Source organism: Kwoniella mangroviensis (genome assembly GCF_000507465.2).
Source record: "Kwoniella mangroviensis CBS 8507 chromosome 1 map unlocalized Ctg01, whole genome shotgun sequence".
NCBI lineage: Eukaryota > Fungi > Basidiomycota > Tremellomycetes > Tremellales > Cryptococcaceae > Kwoniella > Kwoniella mangrovensis.
The window spans coordinates 8,993,717-9,017,019 of record NW_027062533.1 but is presented as its reverse complement, the minus strand read 5'-3'; the positions used below and the strand labels follow the sequence as shown (position 1 = coordinate 9,017,019).

The window sequence follows — 23,303 nt, the reverse complement described above, 5'->3', positions numbered from 1 at the left end:
ATAAGGGCATTCGGATGGGATAGATAGGAGTGAAAGAATTGTACCTGCTGTTGATTGTTTTACGCACATCCAACTGAAAAAAAGCAACATTGTTATGCATGATGCTTCACGTTTGAACGGATCATCTACTCGTCGTCCAAGATGTCGCTGAAGAAAGATACAACGATGAATGTTACCCTAGATTAGTGCCTGTGCGGTGACTGATATGATGTCACCGTAACTTAGCAACTTGCACAAAAATAGATTGAACACGGATCCATTCTTAACCTTTCAGACCTTTTAGATCTGTACATCTCTGACCTCTCAATCAATCTATCATTGACGAGCCAGTCAGATGCCTTCGTTCCATCCACCTCGGAATTCCCTTACACGTCTCCGCCAAGTTCGTAGACCTACATCTCTTCAAATCCGACCATTTACCTCGTCCACTTCCGACCTTTCCCCATCCTCATTCCCTAACATGTCTTCTCGTACGACAGAACAAGGTAAACTCAAGGTATCTCTCAGGGGTCCGGCGATACTGAACAATCCAAGGTTCAATAAGGGGAGTGCATTCTCGAGGGAGGAGAGGGATCGATTGGGATTGAGAGGGAGATTACCTTTTGCGTGAGTCTGGGTTAGGGGTAATCCTGCTTCCTTCAACTTGTAGTACCTGTTTCTTAACAGAGAAGAGATTATGGCATACTCATGATGATATGATGTCTTGCTACGATAGAGTCGATGCATTGGACGAACAAGTCGAAAGAGCATATATGCAATATAAATCAAGAGAAACCAACATCCTCAGAAATTCATTCCTGGCATCTATGAAATGTAAGCATGAACTGACCTCCTCCCATTTGTTATTCACAAACTTAAGGCAAACAAGTATCATCAGCTAATATAACAATTTCTATGATCCTTGCTGTTATATACAGCCCAGAATTGGACATTATACTATGCTCTCCTATCGAAATACCTAATCGAGATGTTCCCCATAGTTTACACGCCCACAGAGGCAGATGCGATCTCAGACTATTCCCATTTATTTAGAAGGAGCGAAGGACTTTATTTGAGTCCACCGGAATTTGATAAGATGGAAGAAGATTTTCTGGATGCTTGTGAAGGTAGAGATCTGGATTTGGTATGTCTCCTTCTTTTTGGATCAGCATCATCTTTATGAAGACAGCGAGATTTGGTTGAGAAGTTGATGATAATTTGATAGATTGTTGTTTCGGACGGTGAAGCGATACTGGGAATAGGCGATCAGGTATGTAAACTCCTCCTTCATGAAAAGATACGGTTGATTGATGAACTCATTTATAGGGCTCAGGAGGGATAGGTATATCGTCGGCTAAAGCTGTGATATACACCCTAGCAGCTGGAGTAGAGTAAGCTAATATGTCCCCAGCAATTACTTAGCTAGCTTGGCTGATCTACTCCCATATGCTTGCACAGTCCAGCAAAGGCTTTAGCGGTCACTTTGGATGTAGGCACGAATAATGAAGATTTACTCAAGGATGATTTATATATTGTAAGACAAATTCATATCGTACTTGTATGCGTGGCTAATACCTGATTTGGGTATCTGATAGGGCTATAGGGAGAAAAGACTACGGGGCGATAAATACGATGAATTTGTAGATAAGTTTGTAGGGCTGGTGAAAAAGCACCAACCGAAATGTTTACTCCATTTTGAAGATTTCGTAAGTCAGCTTTTCTAGCCCTTGCTTCATTCAACAGGTCATACACAGCTGATGGAACTTTGAAGGGAGTGACCAATGCTCAGAGATTGTTGGCGAGATATAGGTGAGTTATGAATGGTTGCAAATCTAGAAGGAAGCTGATATCCTAGCAATCGTAGAGACCAGCATTCTGTCGTAAGTTAGTTTGAGGGGAGCGGAAACTCGAAAGAGAAGCTGACTGGGAGCAGTTCAATGATGACATACAAGGTACAGGGGCAGTCACTGTGAGTATGAATTGATGAACTTCTCGTACATCCCCTGTGCAGATACTGACATGAAACACTTAGCTGGCAGCATTACAAGCTGCTATTGCTGTGACCAAGACCAAGGTGAGTCTGACTATATTTCAAATGAAGAACGATGAGCTGATCAAATCTGATAGCTTATCGATCAGCGTGTCATCATATATGGATCCGGCTCAGCAGGATTAGGCATCGCAAGACAGCTTCGGGATGCTATCGTGTTGGAATCTTCAGATGAGAAAAAGGCAGATTCCAAGAAAGCTTCAAGTCAGTTCTGGTTGATGGACAAGCATGGCTTGATCAAGAAGTCACTTGAAAAGAATAAGATACGGGACGAGGTCGAAGATGATTTTATCCGTACAGAGGAGGAGTGGGGCTCAGGCGACGAGGAGAATGGATTGTTAGAGGTAGTTAAGAAAGTAAAACCGACGGTATTGATTGGCACCTCTACTCATACTGCGGCATTCACCGAGGAAGTGGTATGTTCACCTTTCGTACCAACTACTCTCGTTGTTTATGAAGCTGAACAAGTAGCAAATATAGGTGAAGGAGATGAGCAAGCATGTCGATAGACCTATCATTTTCCCACTTAGCAATCCAACTAAGAAATGCGAAGCAGAGCAAGTTGTTGAATTTCATTGAACTTGTACACGACGCAACTCAGCTAATATACATTCATACCATATAGCCCCAAAGATCTTAATCAGTGGACCAACGGTAAAGCTCTGATGGCTACTGGCTCCCCATTCGATCCTGTGGATGTACCAGGGAAGAAGAAGAAGTATGTCGTGGCGGAATGTAACAATGTGAGTGGAATGCAATTCTTTTCTTCCTCAATTACATAACCAGTATAATCGTACTTCATGTCAAATATGATCATATCCGGTCCTTCTACCAAGCAGCGTTGTTGGAACTTTGATATTTTCATATGAATATTGATGCTGATTCCCTTGAAGGCCCTCATATACCCAGGTTTAGGACTCGGTGCCATCCTCTCCCGCTCTTCCCAAATGACCGACTCGATGATCATAGCAGGATCCAAGAGATTAGCTGAACTTGCCCCGGCGATACTCAAGAATGATCCCGACGAATCACTATTACCTGATTTTGGCGATGCGCCAAAAGTCAATTTTGAAGTGGCGCTGTCGGTTATCAAAGCTGCTCAAGCAGATAAAGTAGCGAGAGAAGAGGATATACCGAAGGACGAAGATGGGATGAGGAAATGGGCTGAAGAGAAGAGTTGGAAAGCTGAGTATAGGGAATATGAGTATGATCCTGAGGGATTGAGGTGATTGGTCTGATAGTCCAAATGATTACAGCCACACTTGGGAACGCACACAGGTGGAGCGTAGAACATTTGTCGACGTTATAACATGCATCATGAGATACTTTGCCTATTCAGGTATTTTGTTCTGATATATATGCGTACCTAAGCAGAAGTCCATCTGTACATACTCCATCCCAACCCTTCATCTTCCGCCGGCATACCTTGAGCATCCCACACTCCACTTATCAGATCTTTCCTATTCCTGTATTCTTCCTTGTCCAGTGCCCCGAGAGCTACGAAGAGTGGATAGAAATGCTCGTCGGTAGGATGAGATTTCTTGTACAGCGGTGTCTTCAATATATCGATTGTGGAGGAGATTGGATCAGGTGATGAGAGGGATTGATTAAGTAGGTTGAGAAAAGGTTTGGTATATGGCATTCTTTGGCCGGTGACTGACACAATTCACATAACACGATCAGCCCAGGAAACCAAGTTTTTCAAGTGTGTTGGTTTTGATTCGGTTTGAGCTCGACTCATTACTCACATAAATCACGTAGATTATGTACCGATTGACCAGTAGCTACTACCGTATACCCTTCATCCCGGACTTTAGACAATGCTCTACCCAGTTTGACTGAAGCTCTTGGATCTGAAGAGGAAGGTAGGGAAACTTGGATGATTGGTATCTGTGTTGATTCACCAAAAGCCGCTTTGAACGGGACTACGGTAGTATCAAACACACACAGAATCTTGTATCAGCATATGAGAAAGTTGTCCTATACGGTGAGCTTCACTCACTCCATACCCCATGATCGAAACCTCTATCTTCCCTAGAGAACGAAATTCCACTGGATCTCAGGGCATCCAGCACAGTTGATTCCAATCCGGGTGTAAAGGTTGATCGGAATTTCAATTCGTATAGCCTTTTAGGGAAATTGTAGAAATCGTATATCAATGGATTAGATGGGTTTGAATTGACTAATGAGAAATACAAGTAAATCAATGTAAGTCAAATGTTCATTGCCTAGCTAGAACGAGCTTCCATGATGATACGATTTATGAAAGAGGAGGCAGAACTCACCTATCACACCTTCCGATCCTCCTAATCCTTTGTCATTCTCCCAATGGGCAGATACCGCTACTATCCCTTTAGGTGGATTCGAGTTGATGATCTTACCGAATGTCTGCCAGGCCTTGAATGGATCAGAATAAGTCTGTTCGACCGTAGGTGGACCCTACAGACCATATCATCAAAGGATCAGCTGTAAAGTCTCAGAAGGATTTTATGTCTCATTTCACACTCACCCCATGAGAAAGGAAATACGCATCTGCTTTAGTAGATGGATGATTAACCATTGTATTTATCAATGATCCTCTTATGAAATTTTCCTGAAATGTTTGTATCGACTGGACAGCTTTAGACGAAGAGGTCTTGATGCTATGAAAGATGTTTGTAGATATCACTTTGTCTCGATTGTAAAATCCAATTCCTAGTAATAAGACTATAAAAGTCAAGGTGATGTATAATATCGATTTGATTGAATGATGTTGGTATTGCTTTTGGTTGATTGAGGACATCAGTCTCGGCAATGAGTGTATATATATTTATACTCTGGGAAGCCACTGAAGATGCTTCGAGAACTTGGGTACATCCGAGGAGATGGATATATACTGTGTCGTTGCATGCTGATGCTGACGCCATTGACTAGTAGTAGGTGGATTACAAATACCTGAGAAATGTTTCGAACCAAACATTGATCACTCATCTGCATTCCGGCGGAATGACTTGGTGCCTGGTGATGAATTCGCATGAGGTAAGATCCGATGGAGAACTAAGTGCGCTGAAAATGAATTTGTGGTGGGAAGAACAGAAGAGCGAGCGATCAACAGAATCACGTATACCTGCAATGCACTGTACATAAGAGGGCGTTCGGCAACACCCTGAGGTAATTCCAGTCACTCAGATTGTATTCTGGTAGAATGATTCCAGTCTGTTCGGGTCAAATCCACGAGCTTTGGGATCATTCTACTGGATTTTTGAATTTCCCTTTCTAGTATAAAAATCACTAAAACGGTTCTGCTGCTTTTTACCTCCAGAACAGCTGGAATGATCCCATGGGATTTTTTTTTGAAAAATTGCATTCTAGTGGATCTATTCCGGTCAGAATAAAACACAAATCTGCCGAACGCCCTCTAAGCAGGTGCTGATGGCAGGGATACAGTATGACGACAGTACATGAGACCCGACCCGCAAGTCGAATCGAAGCGTTGAGGAGTGGGGCGTTTTCCCGCTGGCGCCAAAAAGAAAAGCAAATGATTCGATCAAGAGATGGTGACTCACCACCCATCACAGATGCAGATAGAGCGATGTCAACACATCTCTGCTAAAAAGCTAATCACCGATGGATTCAACATCGTAAATGACATATGCGATGATTGTATTTCAGTAGAATTGCACGGGAATTGTCCGTTTTCCTGCTCGCTCATTCTCGTTTGATAAATGCGGGACAGGATATGATCAGTACGCATGGCGCCGTTCTTCCATCTACGGCCATAGAACCTGTGAAACATCGCATGCCGTTAGCTCTGCGCAATTAAGTCAGGTATCGCTCGGTTAGTACCAAGGTGGGGGACCATTTGGGAATCCCGGGTGCTGTAGTTTTTGCTTTGCCAAACAGCCAAAAGGGCTGCTGCTTGTGGTCGGTTAACTGGATTCTCCATCGCTACTGCTGGCGTTACGACTCGATCAAAGAGTGGAATGCAAGTCATCATCAATGATGATATCAAGAAAATCTGGGCTATTCGTATATTTTGGTTCTGAAGGATATTTACATCCCCGTTTGGTAATTTGTATCTCTCGTATTTTACAACATGTCATCAAATGATTTTTCAGACTACCCGATCGAAAATGACAATAATCAATCTCATCTACTTTTTTTCCTCATCCATCTCCCTAGAACACTTGTCCTCCTCGTCCTCGATTCTACTCCACTTGCGTGATTGCCATCACTAGATGAGATCATATCTCTCACCGACCTATTACAGAACGGACAGCTAGCAGCTCCTCTCAACAACCATTCATCTATGCATTTCGCCTTTTGTCCCAAATATTGTATCAGCCAACATGTTTACAAGGATGGGTTCGGGTGAGATTGAACTCACATGGTATACATGACCACAACCCAACACCCTCAACCACTCAGCTAATGCCTCTCTACCTTGTTGGGGAGGTACGAAGTTCTCTTGACAGATCGCACAGGTGATTTGATCTGCTTTCAAATATATCGGTGGATGAGGTAAAGATTCTTTCTGTATGTCGATGTCGGAAGTAGGGAGATAACAGACGTATTGCAACGAATTGAGTTCTATCAGTGTGAGTGGTCCAGGTTGGGGGTTGCGATTGGATGGCGATCGGGTTGAGGAAGATGCGAGGGTAATACCGAAATTTCGTAAGATTGCCTATACATTTATAGAAAAAAGCTCAGGAATTAATCACCTCTTTGACGGTGTAATGATGTGAGGATAAAGCGACATACCATTAGAACTGTACCTCCTATACCCACTATTACGATGACGAAAATCATCTGAGCTAACAAGACCCACCCTACACCCGTGACTGTCATCACTCCCCACCATAACATGGGTGAGGCATTGTAACATGACATGTCGTCCGAAGGGAGAGGTTTGAAGAGTAGGATGTTACTGAGTATGAACAAGATGAATGAAAGTAGGCCTAGGAAGCTCGATAGTCTGAAATCAGATACAACAATCAGTTGAAGAAACATGACGAGCCGAAGTGAATTGGCTTACTTAGGAGCTATACTATCCATATATCTTCCCAAGCTACGTGCCTGATCAAGTCCTTCGTATATCGTCTCAGGACTGTTAACTAAGGATCTAGCTGCTCTGATATTATTGTTGTCTCCATGATGAATTCGATTCTCGTTGTCGGGATTATGGGTATTCATCCTATCAACTAATAGTACTTCCATGCGTGGTGAAGTATCTGAATCGTCGGGAGGGTGCGTCGTCCCACTAGCTTTGCTTCGTGTGTTCTCTTCGGGAGGAGAAGGATTGAACAAACTCGGAGTAGAAGTGTACGTCGAAATGTATATGGTCTCCGGGCTTTCATCCCGATGAGGGTGGTGAGAAAGTGGAGTCTGGAAGGGGGTGCTTGTAGAAGAACAAGGAGTGGAGTGTCTTTGAAGGGTGTAGTGCGCCGTCCCTGTTTGAGAGGGTCTATCGATTGCTCGATCAGTCACTTGAGTTCTCCAAGTAGGTTCAACATTTTGTCTCTGGCTGTCTTCCACATCTCCTGCACGATCTTCTGCTCTTCTGCGACGTACACATATCCAAACGCTATTCAACCAGCAAATCACCAGTCTTCCTATCTGCACACCCATCCATGCCTGAAAATACTGAGGACGAGGACAGGCTTCCGAAGGAGTAGACTGTCTCTGATCAGGATATAGAGGAGAAGGTAGTGTCGATGCGAGTATCAAGAGTGTGATCAAGGCTATCACCTAAAGATACATCATTATTAGTATCCCTGAACATACTGAGCTCTATGAGCAAACATATGTAGTCGTTACCCGACACTAGACTAGGGAGAAAGGGAGGAAGGAAGACCAAGCAAGCACTCACCTGACCCAGACTGATCCCGCCTTTTAGTACCATTATACTAATCCAGCTCTGTTTGAACTTCTGTATAGCGCCTATCGCTGATCTGATCGACGCTCTTCTACTGTGCGTTCCCTCAGAAGATGGGGTATCCCTTCCCGATAGTGTTGAATCCCCAGTTTGGGAGGAATCAGGACCGCTTGAAGCCATGTTTCCTAGGCTTAGGCTTTCTTTCTTGGGGCTTTACTTCGATATGTTGAACAAGGATGAGATGTGGTTGATATTGGTGCATCACTTGTCATCTTCACGAGCTCCAAAGATCCCCCATATCTTCAGGTCAGGGATCTATACTCTGATATATGATTATCGATGGATCCTATCGAATTTAGATTTGAATTGCGTTGTCGAAACGCCCGAGCGAAATTGCGATATAGACTGAGACTATACTCTAATACCTCATCAAGGGCGTAGAAGGTCGTGAGGTTGATGATATGTCATCATGTGGGATTGATCGCTTTGCTGATACGCTGATTGAGAGACAGGCGGTTTCATATGGAAAAGTCTGGGAATGCACGTCATGTCGATTGAGTTTAGAGTTGTGGGAACGTACAGCAACAGGAACATTCAAAATTCATTCCCACCTCTTTCGCAGTTTGGTACGATTGGGTTTATATCGTTGCATCTAGCTAGGCACGGGAACACGATCCTCTCGTACGTAGGTAAGATTAGCCACAGGTGCGAAGGTCAACAGAATTCAGCACCATACAAGCAGAGGAAGAAGAAGAAGGAGGAGGAGAAGAAGAATGGATCTGACATGCAAGTGGACCGCTCTAATGCCCTATGCCCTATGCATGAAATGTTTGGTGACAAAACTTGTGATTTATACATGGAACCGCTTTTGAGCCATAATTTACAGATGCTTCGAAATTTACAACAATGAATCCCAGTTCACTCTTAGCTTATATACAACATCTGATCTCTTGGGATTACAAAATCTGAATATCTCTTCTCTCTAATACAAATTGTTCTAACATTCTTATTGATATTCCCAGCCGAATCTCTTCTTCCACAACTTCCTAGTCACTTCCATCCCATTGCCAGTTTTCTCATCTCCAGCTGCATCATTATGATTCAACAGCTTGCCCAGTACCATTATCGTATCGGCTTTGTACCGACCATGATGGAGTTGGTGGGTATGCCATGCTAGGTCGATATCTAAGCGAGGTACGAGGAAGTACTTGCATTCGGTCGATTGCATCAGGTCTAGCCATGCGTCTGCAAACGCCCAAGGGTCAGTCAGCAAATTGTGTGATAGTTCTAATTCAAATTCAGAGCGAAGATGGATCGAAGAGATCTTGTTGAATTGATGACATCGCTTAAGAGCGAAAGGACTTACGATAAAGCACGATTGAGAACTGCAATTTGCTCAACCCTTTATCCCAATACTTCTCATCTAACCATCCGATCCTCTTCATATGACCCACGAACTTTGCCTGTCTACCAATAGCCATTCCTATCTCCTCATAGGACCAACCCGTCTTCTTGAGCGATGATTCCTCATCCGAGGTGATGAGACGGAAAGAGGGTAAGGTGTTCTGGCGAATAGCCTTAGCCTACGATGTCAACGATCAGCTTGATTCACTGTATCATCCCTCCTGCTTATCAGACTTGCAATTTCACTTAGTGGGAAATCAACCCCTTCCAAAGCTCTATACGCCCCAGCAATCTCTTGGTCGTATATCGTCGGATTGAGCAAGTGCGAATGCCATGCCATCAATATCTCCAGACTGGGCAAGTCGCTCGCAGTAAATGATCGCGATATGAGAGTATGTTGAGCCCAGTTTGTATACGCCTTTGCCGATTCTTTACATAAAGAGGAGAATGCGGTATCATCGGAGGAAGGTAAAGAGTCACGAAGTGATGATAAGGCAGACAAGAAGGTCAAGTGGTCTCTAGCTATTGAAAACTATTAGGTGAGTGGAGCACTCCTCGAGCCTCAGTACGATCATATAGCTCACTCTCTTGTAAGCTGACGAGTGGCTTATAATCTACATGACCTATGTTGATGATTGCTGGTAATCCCGTACCCTGATCATACTTCTCGAGGGGAACGTCGAGGACAGACGATTTGACCTGTCGTCGACGGAACAAGTTGAGTGATACCATACTGATACTGTCTGGGAGCAAGTTGGTGCTGATGCCAGGGGCTATGGTGTGATGATACCACTCTGGCAGCGATATGTCCAAGGTATATATATATCCATACATGGGTCATCGTCCGTCTATGCACGTTCGTCGTTGATGCTGTGTTGTCGACTGAGCTCGGACATCTCGGCTTGGGTTGTAACCGGTATGACGTAATGGTACCAACCAGATTCGGCCGTATTGACCATTGTGTCTATTGTGGCTCCAGCACCAACTATGCAATGAATTATTGAGTGGATGGATACGCTAACAACAAGAGAAGACTTCCTTGGTCAAGTACGGCATAACCCCTATCGCTGCATCCACGGTGTCACAAGACGATATCATTGACCGCTGCGGTCTAGGCCTTTCATCGAACATCATGACCAAGTCACCTCAAACCGCAAACCTGTTTAGTCTTCCTCTATGGTCCCTTCTGCGTGGCAATCCGGTCAGTTTGAGGCGATATACTGTCTTGCAGATAAGGATCAATTTGCAATCACCAGGAGAGCAAATCGAAAGCGCGCTAAGAAGACTTCCCTTGCGAAGGACCAGATCGCCCACTGCCCATAGAAATCGCCCAAGGGGTGGGACAAGTTTAACTCCTAGCTACTTTTCGTAAATGATCTATCACTCGTACTTTCGATGTAGCTCTAACCAGTATATAAAAATTTCAAAATTCCTCAATCGTTCTCCAAAAAATAGTCATCCGTTAAGCCAATCAACTTATTGGTGATATATTCTGGACGGTGAGGTTTTCATTGCAAATGGAAAAGCATTGCCGACGAACAGACACAATGAGTAATACCTCTATCGATCTCCCATCTCTCTCACGAGCAAGTACTACCTCGCAATGCCCATCTCATGAGCAGGCGTCCTACACACCTCAAGGTGCCGGTCAATTGCATATTAATTGGTCTACAGAGGGGTCGAGACGAGAAGTTCGACATGTATGAAGGACACTAAGGACTCCTGCTCTAGAAATAAATCTATAATACTCATGTCGATGGTTGGCTGCCCTATCATTGAGGGTATAGCCGCAGGGGCGACTGTTGGTCTCAGCTCATGTCCCCCTTGATACTGTGTTCCAAGTACAGACTGTTTAGTTTTGCGTAAGCAAGTGCTGTCTTCTGTGATGCGGTAGCTTAACGAGCAGTTTAGAGGTATGCATCATTGTGAAAGTGCAATGACAAACACTCGTGACTGCAGACATATCTAGTGCCGAAATGATAAGTACAATCCATCGTCGGGTTGAGCTGTGTGGATTCGCGAGCGTGATCGAAGGGGTCAAAGTGGCAAATCACTTGCAAGCTAACTATTCCATGTGTAACTTCTTGTGAAGACAAAGTGTATCCTTTCAATAGAATTGCCCAAAAGGACAATCGTCTCGTTACTAGGGAAGTTTGAAATATGATCTCCTCCTTTCATCCACTTTTGAAATCGATGTCAGACGGTATGAGTCGATGGGACAAGAGATATTTGCTGAGTGACCCTCTGCTCATTGATCTAGCTGAATTTGTCACTATCCATATTGGACTGGTCTGGATCATACAGTTTGTTGAGATCTTCCACACAAGATGAGTCATTCGGATGCGAATATCCCTCTAGTGGAAATCATAAGCGAACCATATACTTCCACGAATCCACCTCAATATGCCCGCCAAGATTCACAACAACTGTCCGCAACGTCTACAGCAAGTGGCGAACGATCTCATACTACACTTGATAATCAAAGTCAAAATACGACTGATCAGTCCAATTTGACCAATGCACCCCGACACATTCGCCAACTTGAACGTTCCCTTTCCGAGGCGACTACTGTCGTGAATGTAGGTGCCGGTCAATCCCATATCGACCTACCCAGGTTCACGGCACGAACAACTGGTCAATCCTGCTGCCAAGCCCACTCAGACGACATTTCCAAATGTGTGTGTTATACCGTCACGTTCGCTTGTGGGGCTGGACTGGTTTTTGGTGGTATAGCAGCGGCGTCTGCTTGCTGTAATGGATGTCCTCCCTTCTAAATGATCAGCGTGAGCAATAAAATTGATAGAAATATCCAGCATACATGCGTATATCTACTGTACCCTACCGCACGCACTTTTGTAGTGTATTGGAATATGTCTTATTCTTCAAGTCAAGGTAGATACGATAATACTCATGCCTTTACACTCTTCTTGAACACAGTACTTTAAATCATGAATCGACACGAGGATCTCCATCGATTCCTCCTTTGTGCTATCTTACAGCATATATTCCAAATCAAACGTCATGCAGTATCATCTTTCTCTTCCGTTCTGATCTTACCAAGACAATATTTTCTCATCAATAGAATGACAGAAGGATCCACCATGCCCATGCAGATACTCATATAAATCGATCTCAAATTCGAAATTGCACATTAACGAGCATCGAACCACTTCATGAATACGTATGACCTATCCGACAGACACACATCTCTCGTTGCAAAGCATATTCAAGATGAGTAATCAGACTAACGACATACCTCTTTCTGACATGAACACTTCGCAATACACATCTCACGACCGACCTTCATTCGCTGCACCCTCCCAAGAGGCCATTTCGAATCAAGGTACTAGCGCTGCGAATAACAGTAGCCCTGCTCGACCAGGAGAGAATGGTTCGAGTACCGCTGCACCCGGTGGATCTCGTAGCTCCCAAGCAGCTCCTGGTAGCTCAAGAGGTGCTCTAACGACTTGTATGGACCATGGCTCAGATTGCGTGGTTAGGAATGGTTCGCTAATCGTAGTGGGCTCCTGTGGCTGCTCGGTGGCTGCTCTGACTATAGGAGGAGTAGTAGGGTGCTTACTGTACTGTGACTAGTCATATTGCATTCATGTCACCCTCATAGCCCCAAGTATGACCGACCAGGCTTTTGCAACCATGCATTGACGTACCATTCGCTATATCCACAGAAACGTCTGCAATCGTGAAAGCACGGATCGTATACGAATAAGAACTACATAATCTTAGCTCCTACCCTCTATTCATTCTGGTTATGATATAAAGGAGACCAGAAGGCTTCATGAGCGAGAGAAAGGGAAGAAGAATAAGAGGCTATTAAAGGAAAGTCAATTCTTCGGCAATGCCTGTGTTTCATCATGCAATCTTTTTTGATGAATGTAGATGCAAACAAAGGTTGATGATACATCGGTCGAGCAATGAAGCTTTCTACCTTTATGCCTCAATGGAAGTTTGCGTCTGCACTTACATCATGCAAGTCCTACGGATGTGCACTTTGACGTTTTGGATTGAGGCCCTTGTCTCCAGGCCTGCATCCGGTAGGAAAAGGTATATAAAGGCTGAGATTGGGATCATTTCGTCCTGTTCATCAACCATCAAATTCTATCAGTCTTCATCTGATCATTCATCCGACTCTCAAGCCTTCATCAAACTAGTGAGTCAGTCACTACTTTGCAGTATCACTACTTTCGTGGGCTTGACTTGACAATCACCAAAACTTATCTAGTCTCAGCTAGCTGATGTTCTCTCCATCAGAATCATAGTACACCTTCAATAAAACACAATGAGCGACAAAAACACTACTGCCGATAACGCCTCTACTTTTAGTGGCGACACGGCATACACTTCCCAAGAGGCGCCATCTTACACCCAAGGTGGCACTACTGGTGATGGTGCAGCCGGTACCGATAACACTTCGCAAGGCGATAGCAGCAGCTGCTGGGATGACTGTTCTTGTGAGGCCAAATGGAAGGTCGCTGGCTGTTTGGTCATCGGAGGTGCTGCTGCCGGTGTGACCGGATGTGTCTTTGGAGGGGTCTGTGATTAGTATGGCTCTGCCGGACGTTCAAGTCAGATCAGATGGTCGCAAACAGTCGTACTGTGTTTTGAGATTTACAGTACTGTATCCAGACCTGGCTGGGCAACCTTTGCTTTTGGACCACTGTTTATTCTATGGATGGTATATGCATATAACTCGTTTAGTGTCCATTGCTCAATACCTCTTACAAGAGTCTTTGAATGCAACGACTTGCATTGACAATGAGATCTAGTTGGCACTGCTGTTGTCAAGGACTGCCACAACACGATGTTTGTTTTTGAGATGTGCAGTCTCCTTCAGTTTTGCCACTAGAGACGGCATCGATTGGAAACTATTTATCAACAACAAAAGGCTTGACGGTCTCATATATACAATTGGCCCGCTGCTTGTGATACCCCGAAAAGATGGCGCCAGCTAGTTGAACTCAAATTCTGCGATTTACCTTTCGGTAGGATTGATGACATACCTAGCCAAGCAAGCGATGTACATTGTGCGTGGCACTTTATCTATTGTACATTTCTAGTGATTTGATACTTTATCGAAGTCTCATATGACCATAGCCCTCGCAGCGCGAGGGCCACAAAACCTCGTCGTGTACTTTAAGCGGTACACTATTTGAATTGCCGGCAAGGATGTCATGACAGTTTCAACTTGCAAGCGTTCTCGGGAATGACAAGCTTGTCCGCAAAAGAGTTTCAATGCTTACGCAACGGACAATGGTTTTTGATCCATTCATGTGAGGTATGATGCGGGTGTGAGGGGTATGTATCTGCGATGATAAAGCAGGTTTAGTCTCTGCTTCGATCAAAGGTACTATGCTTGATCATCACGTCATTCACAGCTGAATGACTTAGATTAAATTCATATGCTGTATTTTACTCCCACGCACTATGAGTGAGGCGCACAAGAGTTGTATTTAAAAGGTATTGATCCTACTGGAGTCTTCAAAACGCCTCATTGTCATCTATTATTCCACCTCTACAGTGTCACCTAGCTCCAGTACTACGTGAGTGATCTGCGGTCGAGTCTATTTGGAGCCCGATTGTCCTTATAAACATGATATGCTCACTCCCTTGTCTCCGCATCGTACCAGACACACGTCACTACGGACATAATGGGTCAAGACGAGACCTCCACAGACACCGAAGACCGGGCAGATGCCGTTCAACTATGAGTGGTGCTACCGTCGAATGCGCCCTGTGCTGCGGTAGTCATGCAGGCTGAGATTATATTGGGATTAAAGTCGCTTTGAACGCATTGTTTTCTGGGCAGTTAATGGATAAGTTAGATCCACGATGATACAATGCATTTAATGTATCAGGCTTTCCAGGATAAACGGAAGCTGTTCATGTCTCGTATTTAGTATAACATACAAGTACAACAAGCGGGCTTATGTGAATCTTAATTCATCAGTTTTCCTCGCAATTTCTCCTATATCAAAATCCATAATTTCGATCAATATGGAATACCACTGTAGCACGATCGCAAATTCAGTTTAGCCCATTTTCAGACAACACCATAATCTTCTAATTATTTACTCACTTTTGTATCTTTTGGAACCCATCATACACATTCGATCGCATATTCTCCCTCGCGTTCTCCACCACGCCCATCATATAATCTGCGGCTTGTCTTTCGCTCAACTGAAGTTGGAATCGATTCTTCAATCTCGTTATCGTGCCTTCACCTTTGAATGAGGGTAATGCGGTTCCTAACATAAGATGAACAGCATCGACCAGTTGATCCGCGTGAGGACGGATGGCGAGGAATGCTTTGACAGTTAATTCAGTGAACATCTTGTAACCCTGGGAATCTCTTCCGCCCATGAGAGCTACCATCTCATGGTTAAGTTTGAACGATGATGGCTCGAATTTGATTCCCTACAAGCGAAGTCAGTCAGCTTGTGTTAGAGGGACTGAGAGCGGAAAGCTGAACTTACTCCTGGTCCAATATCGAACAAGAAACCGAAATCTACCATTATCACAGGTCTGTTAGCGCGATTCGCACAGAACGAAATACAACGTATAGCTGACTTACCGATATGCACTATGTGTCCCTCTCCATCAATCATAATATTACCATTATGTCGATCTTTGATCTGCAGTATGTAACATGCGACAGAGTAGGCAGCCATAGACTGGATGAAATTGAGTCTGGCTTTCTGGAAAGAGACAGTATCGACTCCACCATACTTATCGACAAAATATGAGAAAAGATCGTTGATCTTCGCTCGACCCATTTCGTCTCGAGAGGTCGCATTGGGTACTACGTCGATGACACCGCACTAGATGATGATGAAATTCATTATCAGCACCTATTCCAAGATAATACAAGGCATAGAGCCGTCGACATGGAGGATAATGGCAATGACAAACGTAAGATTGTAATGCAGATGCAGCTTAGACTAGGGAATGAAGTGGATCACTCACTCCAGGGGCGGTAGCAGTAACTCTATAAGGGAAGAGGTACAAAGTCAATCCAATTGATGTAAAAACATTCTTGAACATCGCTATGATCTGTAAGGCCAGGACGTCCTGTCGACAGTCATCTCCGACTTTGAAGATCGCAGATTGCCACACATCGAACTTGGTCTTGACCAATCTCGTTTCGTCTGAAATCTCAATGTTGGAATCGGACGGTAAGTCGATACGTTCCTTCTGCACCTTGAAAGTTGCCATGAATGGTGCCTACATACGTTACTTAGTATACGATTCCGCATCAGGAGATACTGAAAGAGATCAGGTAGTCTCACCTTGGCATGACTCTGTAAAGGTCTGCCCGACTTTCTATCCAAGTCGATCACCACACCATCCGGATTACTAGGTAAATACACTCCAACTGAAAGGTTAATCAAAGCCATTTCTTCATCGATTTTAGCCTATATCACATCGGCCATCAGCTTCGGCTTTGAAATGCTCTACATGGAGGCAAGCTACATACCTTTTTCTCAGGTTTGGATTTCTTGATATAAGGTTTCAGTTTACCCGAGATGGAAGTTACAGCGTCGAAGAAGGTAAATTCAAGATCGTAGAACCCTTTAGCTTTTCCTGATAATCCAGCCACGATCATATCAATCATCCTATCCAGCAGAGGTTTCATAGGATCCGGTTGTGACTGTGAACACCAATCTTATCAGCTTGAGAGAATCAACTTTGGTGATCATAAGGCTGAAACGTACAGCATCATCATCCCTATATGTATTAGCCTTCATATTCCAGATAATCTGATGGCAGAATAATTGAGATATTTTGGAAGTTTCGAATATGAATCGTTCAACGTAGCCTATAGAGCTATCAGCCGATTGCTCCGTCGGTAATTACAGTAGACAAAAACTGTGAGTCAACCTACCTAAGGCATCTGCCCTCAGAGCTTGTACCACCTGAGGTACGAAGAAGAAAGTCAACTCCACTGGGTGTTGTTCTAACACCCTCATGGCATATTGTAATATCAATGGGTGATTACCATAACGAGGTTGGAAATATACTATGGCAGTTACGGGAGGAACAGCCGACCAGACAGGTAACCACTATAGGCAAACAAGAAATCAGCTCGCGCGTAGGACTCGAAGACCTAATGATAGCTGACTTACCTTGAGTGCAGCTTTAGCGTTGTTTTCCAACCTGTCACCAAGTAAGAAATGGAGTGCTTCTGGAACATCAATCACGCTCTTTGGATCAGATTTGACCAATCGACTGATCTCAGCCTGAACGGGCGCGTTCTTGAATCGTTCGCCCATGTGGATAGCCATAGCTGGATTAACCTTCCACCCTTTACCAACCAATCGCGTCCACTCGTCCTAGATATCGAAAAAGATACTCAGCTTTACAGTGCGGGAATGCGATCGACTGGAGCTGAATACTTACACCAGTGATTGACCTTTCCAATGCTCCAGCTGGCGGGGCATTGGGTCTTCCATTCTCATTCAAAGGGTTACACCATACACTCAATCTGGAGATCTCATTTTCGATGAGCAATTGTAGCAGTTTCACCCTATCTCGATGATGCGATTCGTATTCGTGCATGGATGCGGACCCTAGCAGACCGCAAAGCGTATGAGCTATCTCCTGATCGCTCGAGGAGTTAATGACAGCTTACCTCTGATTAAGAACGCAGGGGCTCTGTCAGATAATGATGAAGTCGAATGGTCCCCTCTTATCTTATCTTCCTGGACTATCTGCAATAGATCTTGAAGCAGCTTGATCTCCGCTCCCACTTGTATCCTATCGCTTCCAAATGACCATCTATCGAAGCATAGTCAAGCAATGCACATTTAGATCATGGTAAAACGAGACTTACTGAGGTCTGAAAGCGAACCAGGAGAAAGCAGCATGGAACAATCTATCTCTGAATCTAAGCTCGAGAAGAGCTTCCATCCTGCTGCTAGCTAGCATTTGAAACCCAAATAACAGTAACGAGAACCTGACTTCTCTCGCCAACGAATGAGTACTATCGGTGCACCATAGCCAAATCAGCTACCCGTCAAAGGAGCAATTCGTTGATCAGAGCTGTCAACTCACCTCATTTGCTTATGAGCCTTCAAACTTCTCATCATCAACCTGATCAGACACACCATTATACCTCTTTCACGATATTTGATAGCTTGAAATTGACTCGATAACACTTGTACTAAGAGCAGATGTGGTCGAAGGAGTTTTCTTGCTTTGGCCAATTCCAGATCTAAGATCTTCTTGTCGGATGGAGCATATTCGACAGGCTGTTCGAATGGATCTTGATAACTGCGCACAAGTGAAGGTCAGCCATAGCTCATCACATTCCTATCTGCCATAAGGAATGCCACCGAAAATTTTATTGATAGGCATGATCACGTACTTCATAGATGTCGAGAAAAGACCTTTTCGCTGTCTAATAGTCTGCAGCCAGCCGCCGGTGATTGCGCCAATAATCGCAACTTCAGCCTCAGGTCTTTGTCTCAGCAGCCACGTCCAGGCGTCTACGCCAGCAGCTATAGCCAGAGGGGTGAAAGCCGCCATTGGTAGCTCAACAAGATAGTGTAAGATATCTCTGTCCATCTATATAACCAATTCATCAGCTTTGCTGCACGATCTAGACAAGGGTCCGAAGACTTACCTTTGGTGAAGCTATCAACGCCGAGACTGCTCTAAGCAAGATCCGTCTTATCTCAGGAATGTTGAATGGTTTGTTCTTCGTCCGGATGTTCGATGTTGCCTGAGCCAGTTGGGATTTGAATGCCAATAATTCGGCAGGCGATGAATTTGCAGGTGAACCTTCTTGTAGATTGCTCAAGCCTGCGGATCACCTCATTTTAGCTCTGTATTACCCTTGACAGATCCCTCGAAAAACAAACATACCATGAGAAAGGATCAATCTCGCACCGCTTAATTCTCCATTGAAGTAATTCTTTGAAGCGAATTGACTAGCAACCAGATTCGAAGAGTCTGATGGCCATCCTCCGATATTGGGCATAATAGCTATTTATAACGCTTCATCAGCAAATATCATCTTGGGCAGCTTGAATGAGGGCTTACTTTCTTGCCTATCCAATCTCGAGATAGTCTTGGAGAAATGTAATGCCAATCCAGCTCCCATTTCCACACTATCGATTAGAAGTACATCTCTTGATTCGTTCAGGTACGATTGAAGGGTGGACTGAACCTCGATGGGTGCTCGCGATATCGCGACCGTCAACCAATGTTTTGTGACTGAATGCAGTTGACTGGTGATTTCATTTCGTACCGCATAATCATCGGTCAGATGTAAAGTGAGATCCATCTTATCTGAGGTGAAATTGTATACCGGTGAATACTACGAGCATCCGTCAGCTTCTGCTACTGGCTTGAAAAAATTGAGACTTACTTCATCAGTATATTGCAGCTCGCAACTCCTTCTCATCAAGGTCAAGATCTCCAACAGAGTGAACACAACTTTTCGATCGCACAACAATGCGGAGAAGGTTTCGAGTAACTGTCGTGCATAGTTGAGAGCAATTTCTCGAACTTTGCGCATCCGATGTGTACAAGCGACAAGGATTTTGCACACTTCATCAGCCACGATCGGCGGTAATGAATGAGTGACGACTTGGAGATACACCTGTTTCATGAACGACGAAGTGATCTGTTTGGAATTCACAATATCAGCTTGTACACAGAGTAAACGAGACTGCAGAACAGCAGCTGACTAACCTTTTGAGCGATAGCGTCCAGACTACCAATCAGAGGACTTTCGTTGATTGACTCATTGCAGAAATACTGAAGCAACACCGACGGTCGATATCTCATCGTTCTAGCCTCTTCAAGATCTGAGATCGCCATCAACAGGGTAGTTTGAGGTGTAGTCATATTTCGGATATCGTATGAATGCCTCTGATGAGGTAGATACTGTGTGAGCGCAGCGCGTTGTGATTGTTGGATCTATCATTAAGCCATGTCAGCTCATACTTGCTATTCGTACGGAATGGGTAGAAAACAAGCTTACCGAGGCAGCATAATCCTTCCTTAGGATGGAGTTGTAAGCCAAGTCACTAGCTACAAAGTCGTTCGAGCTTTCCAATACCAAAGCGGGAGTTTTGACTGCTATAGTCCTCAAAGCGTTGGTCTCATGTTCCGATAGACGTTTCTGGCCCTCTGGTCCACTCAGGCCAAAGACCACACAGAGGAACCACAGATTCCTAAAATGAGCGATTAGTTCCGGAGTAGCACTTCTATCAGGGTGATAGGATTTATGCGATAGTAATGTGGCGATCGGGATGAGCAAAGCCGCAAGCCAAGCTTTCATGTCTCCTACTCTCTTAATACCTTCTTGTTTAAGTTGAGCCACAGCATCTTTATCCCTTGAATCGTATCCGTGAGAGGCCATAGCTACCATCTGAGTCTGGGTGCCTTTGTCCGCAAACAAGATAAGTAATTCAACCAGATATCCATCCGCACAGTCCAACCGATTACTGAGACCTTTAGCCAATGTAGTTTGAGCAGCAAGAACGGCGTTAGAGGAATTACGGGGATCTTCAGGGTGGGACGATCGAGAAATCTGAGAGAATGCTCGGTAGACTTCCACAAGGTCTCCGTTCGGAGCTGCAAGAGCCAATGGCACAAGATTTGTAACGATAGTCGATTCTGTAGTGAGATCCACGCCTCGAAGTCGCTGTATCAGCATTGAGATACTGAGGTGAATGATCTGTGCTGCAGTCAGCTTCATTGCGAACGTCGGGAACGATCATTAGCGAAACTTACATCTTCTTTGCCTATTTCTAATGCTAATCGAGAGACTACCTCAACAGCGGTTACAGCGACCAATCTTCTTTGCTCTTCTGTGGCTCTGTTGCTTGTCGCGTTTGTCTTCACAGTAGAAGCATCTGTTTCGCCCTTGAAATGGTAATGCAGCGGGGTGGACCGGATTGACATACCACCTGGGACACTTGTGCTATGACTAAGCGTATTGAGTAAGGAGTATAAAGTGGACGAAGTGAGATCATCGTTGGCAGACATCTAGAAATTGCATCATGAGCTCAGGGCATCTGCTGATAAAGAGGATCTTCAGCTCACCTCAATACAGATAGCCAAGCATTTTGACGCTGCCACCACAGCCGGTGGGACCGAGCTGGCTGAACCACCCATTTCACCCTCGAAAGCGGGAATGGGACTGAGCAGAAGTCGTCGGATATGATGAGTCATAGCTGTCCCAAGGGACCGATCACTGCAAATGATCTGTTAGCAGCATACATCATGATCATGAAGACGACAAACTTACTTTCTGACCTGAATCGAGGTGCAGATGAATACAGCTTCCAGAACTCTCGGATCAACAACTGATGAGTCTTCCGATAGGAGCAATTTCAATCTAGCTAAGTGGGTAGAATCTGGTTCAGAATGGTGCAAAGATAGGTTGTTCAAGAGGTACTAAGAGGTGTAAGTTGTCAGCTTCGGGCGACAAGTGGAAAACACTCGTCAAGCTCACCAATACCGATACCATCAATTCTACTTCTTCATCGGGTTGACCTCCAATACTTAACAAGCTACCTCTTCTCGAATATGGAAACTCCTCCACGATCGAAGATCCTCCCACAAGGTCGGTCCACCATCTCAACGCCATCTTCGTAGCTTGATCTAATACAGCATGATCCTTTTCATCTGTTGATAATCTCTTGATATCATCCATCACCAAAGCATTATCGACCAACTGTTTAGTCTGCTTCTTCAATATATGTTCGTTACCTTCTTGACCGTATATAGGAGAGAAAGGATGATGATACGCTCCTGATTGGTGTGCGAAAGCATTCTGATATTCTCCTACGTTGGGGTAAGGGAGTAAAGGAGTTGACAGGAGGACATTCATGATCTCGGTGACTTCCATAACTACTCCACTGGGAGTGATCGGATGAGGCGCAGTGAATGGAGTGGTAGGTGGCATACGAATATGAGGGGTCGAAGCGGCCGAAGTGGGTTGATGAACCAATTTGATCAGATTACCAGGCGAAGCAATCGATAAGAGAGATTTTACTATCGACGCGATGGTCCTTGTAGGGAAAGGAGGTAAAGGGCAACGTGAGATGACCGAATGCAAGGAGTGAAGAAGTACTAGCGGGAATGCTGCACATCTTTGTGTCAGCTAAGTATGGCATCTTCTTCCAGGGACAGCTTACTTATTCCAGTAGATCCACTCATCAATCCTTCAATCTTCTCTACAAAATCCTCTAGCACTCCTCCGATATCTTCTCTGAGTTTTGCTTTACCCCATGCCACCCACAAGAGCGCTTTGAGCAATCCTTCGCAAAGTTGAGCTTGACTATTGGATCCGAGACCACCAGCCTCCAAGCTTTTATAAGATGATGATGGACTGTTGTCTCCACTCGGAGAGGGGTTGGCATGGCGAAGAAGACCGAAAAGCAATGCATTCAATCTCGATAATGATTCGCCGAGATGAGGGGATGTGAGGGGAAGGGAGGAAACGTAATGGGCGTAGGAGATGGCATGGTTGATTTCGAATTCGGTCTGTTGTCTGCATTCAGCTTGGACATCACGAAGGCTGTGGCAGCAATCGACAACTCACCCAATCGTCTTCATCATGAGGTATCAATTCCTCCACATCATTCGCGCTGAGAGTATTGTTTGGCAGCCCATCCAACAATACTGAAATGGAGTTCTCATCCTCCGTGGTCTTGGCGTCTTGAGCGTAACTTGACGCGAGGGAAGTAAGGATTCGAAGATGCAACGGCTCGTCTAGGCTATACGGGACTGGTCAGTCATGACACTTGGCATTGATTCGGAATACTTACCAGTCCATCTTGCCTGCTCTGTGCCGATTCTGATGTTGTTATGCGACTATCTGTCTACCTCAACTGTAGTGAGAAGAAGATGAAGAAGGATGAGGGAGGGAGGGAGGATAGGTAGGCTCAAACGTCATGTCCCGCCCTCAGCTCATATCACGTGACATGACTCCCACCTTTGTTTGGACACACATCTTGCGAATTGTCAAGAGCGCTTCAAGGT

The 23,303-nt window shown here is 44.6% G+C and overlaps 8 protein-coding genes and 1 non-coding gene across 9 annotated transcripts; 5 read left to right on the top strand and 4 right to left on the bottom strand.

Annotated features, from left to right (window-relative positions):
• Nucleotides 1–334: 334 nt before the first annotated feature.
• Nucleotides 335–3,258, top strand: I203_103413 (uncharacterized protein; the record flags this gene model as incomplete). Its single annotated transcript, XM_065517311.1, has 15 exons — nucleotides 335–606; nucleotides 716–813; nucleotides 918–1,123; nucleotides 1,205–1,249; nucleotides 1,306–1,370; nucleotides 1,438–1,513; nucleotides 1,575–1,685; nucleotides 1,751–1,788; nucleotides 1,844–1,859; nucleotides 1,913–1,948; nucleotides 2,012–2,053; nucleotides 2,107–2,445; nucleotides 2,510–2,586; nucleotides 2,655–2,772; nucleotides 2,923–3,258. 15 exons carry the CDS (start codon nucleotides 335–337, stop codon nucleotides 3,256–3,258), a joined length of 1,875 nt encoding a protein of 624 aa, XP_065374129.1.
• A 137-nt stretch (nucleotides 3,259–3,395) lies between these two features.
• Nucleotides 3,396–4,589, bottom strand: I203_103412 (uncharacterized protein; the record flags this gene model as incomplete). The annotated part of the gene is made up of 5 exons (XM_019149387.1): nucleotides 3,396–3,685; nucleotides 3,778–3,954; nucleotides 4,032–4,211; nucleotides 4,315–4,468; nucleotides 4,539–4,589. The coding sequence occupies 5 exons, from the start codon at nucleotides 4,587–4,589 to the stop codon at nucleotides 3,396–3,398; spliced, it is 852 nt and encodes a 283-aa protein (XP_019001412.1).
• Nucleotides 4,590–5,779: 1,190 nt separating this feature from the next.
• I203_103411 lies at nucleotides 5,780–5,894 on the top strand. Its single transcript, XR_002021905.2, has one exon. It is a non-coding gene; the product is annotated as a 5S ribosomal RNA (ribosomal RNA).
• A 263-nt stretch (nucleotides 5,895–6,157) lies between these two features.
• On the bottom strand, nucleotides 6,158–8,063 carry I203_103410 (uncharacterized protein; the record flags this gene model as incomplete). The annotated part of the gene is made up of 5 exons (XM_019149386.1): nucleotides 6,158–6,328; nucleotides 6,396–6,692; nucleotides 6,770–6,983; nucleotides 7,044–7,756; nucleotides 7,878–8,063. The coding sequence occupies 5 exons, from the start codon at nucleotides 8,061–8,063 to the stop codon at nucleotides 6,158–6,160; spliced, it is 1,581 nt and encodes a 526-aa protein (XP_019001411.1).
• Nucleotides 8,064–8,889: 826 nt separating this feature from the next.
• I203_103409 (uncharacterized protein) lies at nucleotides 8,890–10,019 on the bottom strand (the record flags this gene model as incomplete). Its single annotated transcript, XM_065517310.1, has 4 exons — nucleotides 8,890–9,128; nucleotides 9,250–9,466; nucleotides 9,526–9,809; nucleotides 9,872–10,019. 4 exons carry the CDS (start codon nucleotides 10,017–10,019, stop codon nucleotides 8,890–8,892), a joined length of 888 nt encoding a protein of 295 aa, XP_065374128.1.
• Nucleotides 10,020–11,614: 1,595 nt separating this feature from the next.
• Nucleotides 11,615–12,061, top strand: I203_103408 (uncharacterized protein; the record flags this gene model as incomplete). Its single annotated transcript, XM_019149384.1, has 1 exon — nucleotides 11,615–12,061. The coding sequence occupies one exon, from the start codon at nucleotides 11,615–11,617 to the stop codon at nucleotides 12,059–12,061; it is 447 nt and encodes a 148-aa protein (XP_019001409.1).
• Nucleotides 12,062–12,518: 457 nt separating this feature from the next.
• Nucleotides 12,519–12,881, top strand: I203_103407 (uncharacterized protein; the record flags this gene model as incomplete). Its single annotated transcript, XM_065517309.1, has 1 exon — nucleotides 12,519–12,881. One exon carries the CDS (start codon nucleotides 12,519–12,521, stop codon nucleotides 12,879–12,881), a length of 363 nt encoding a protein of 120 aa, XP_065374127.1.
• A 703-nt stretch (nucleotides 12,882–13,584) lies between these two features.
• Nucleotides 13,585–13,848, top strand: I203_103406 (uncharacterized protein; the record flags this gene model as incomplete). The annotated part of the gene is made up of 1 exon (XM_019149383.2): nucleotides 13,585–13,848. One exon carries the CDS (start codon nucleotides 13,585–13,587, stop codon nucleotides 13,846–13,848), a length of 264 nt encoding a protein of 87 aa, XP_019001408.2.
• Nucleotides 13,849–15,377: 1,529 nt separating this feature from the next.
• I203_103405 (uncharacterized protein) lies at nucleotides 15,378–23,097 on the bottom strand (the record flags this gene model as incomplete). Its single annotated transcript, XM_065517308.1, has 27 exons — nucleotides 15,378–15,719; nucleotides 15,779–15,810; nucleotides 15,877–16,123; nucleotides 16,269–16,526; nucleotides 16,592–16,717; nucleotides 16,780–16,953; nucleotides 17,018–17,121; nucleotides 17,188–17,365; nucleotides 17,429–17,635; nucleotides 17,703–17,872; nucleotides 17,935–18,080; nucleotides 18,136–18,285; nucleotides 18,357–18,575; nucleotides 18,670–18,869; nucleotides 18,928–19,106; nucleotides 19,170–19,289; nucleotides 19,347–19,623; nucleotides 19,675–19,932; nucleotides 20,001–20,228; nucleotides 20,293–20,991; nucleotides 21,048–21,302; nucleotides 21,360–21,510; nucleotides 21,565–21,713; nucleotides 21,772–22,403; nucleotides 22,457–22,805; nucleotides 22,864–23,038; nucleotides 23,090–23,097. 27 exons carry the CDS (start codon nucleotides 23,095–23,097, stop codon nucleotides 15,378–15,380), a joined length of 6,033 nt encoding a protein of 2,010 aa, XP_065374126.1.
• Between the last annotated feature and the right edge of the window lie 206 nt (nucleotides 23,098–23,303).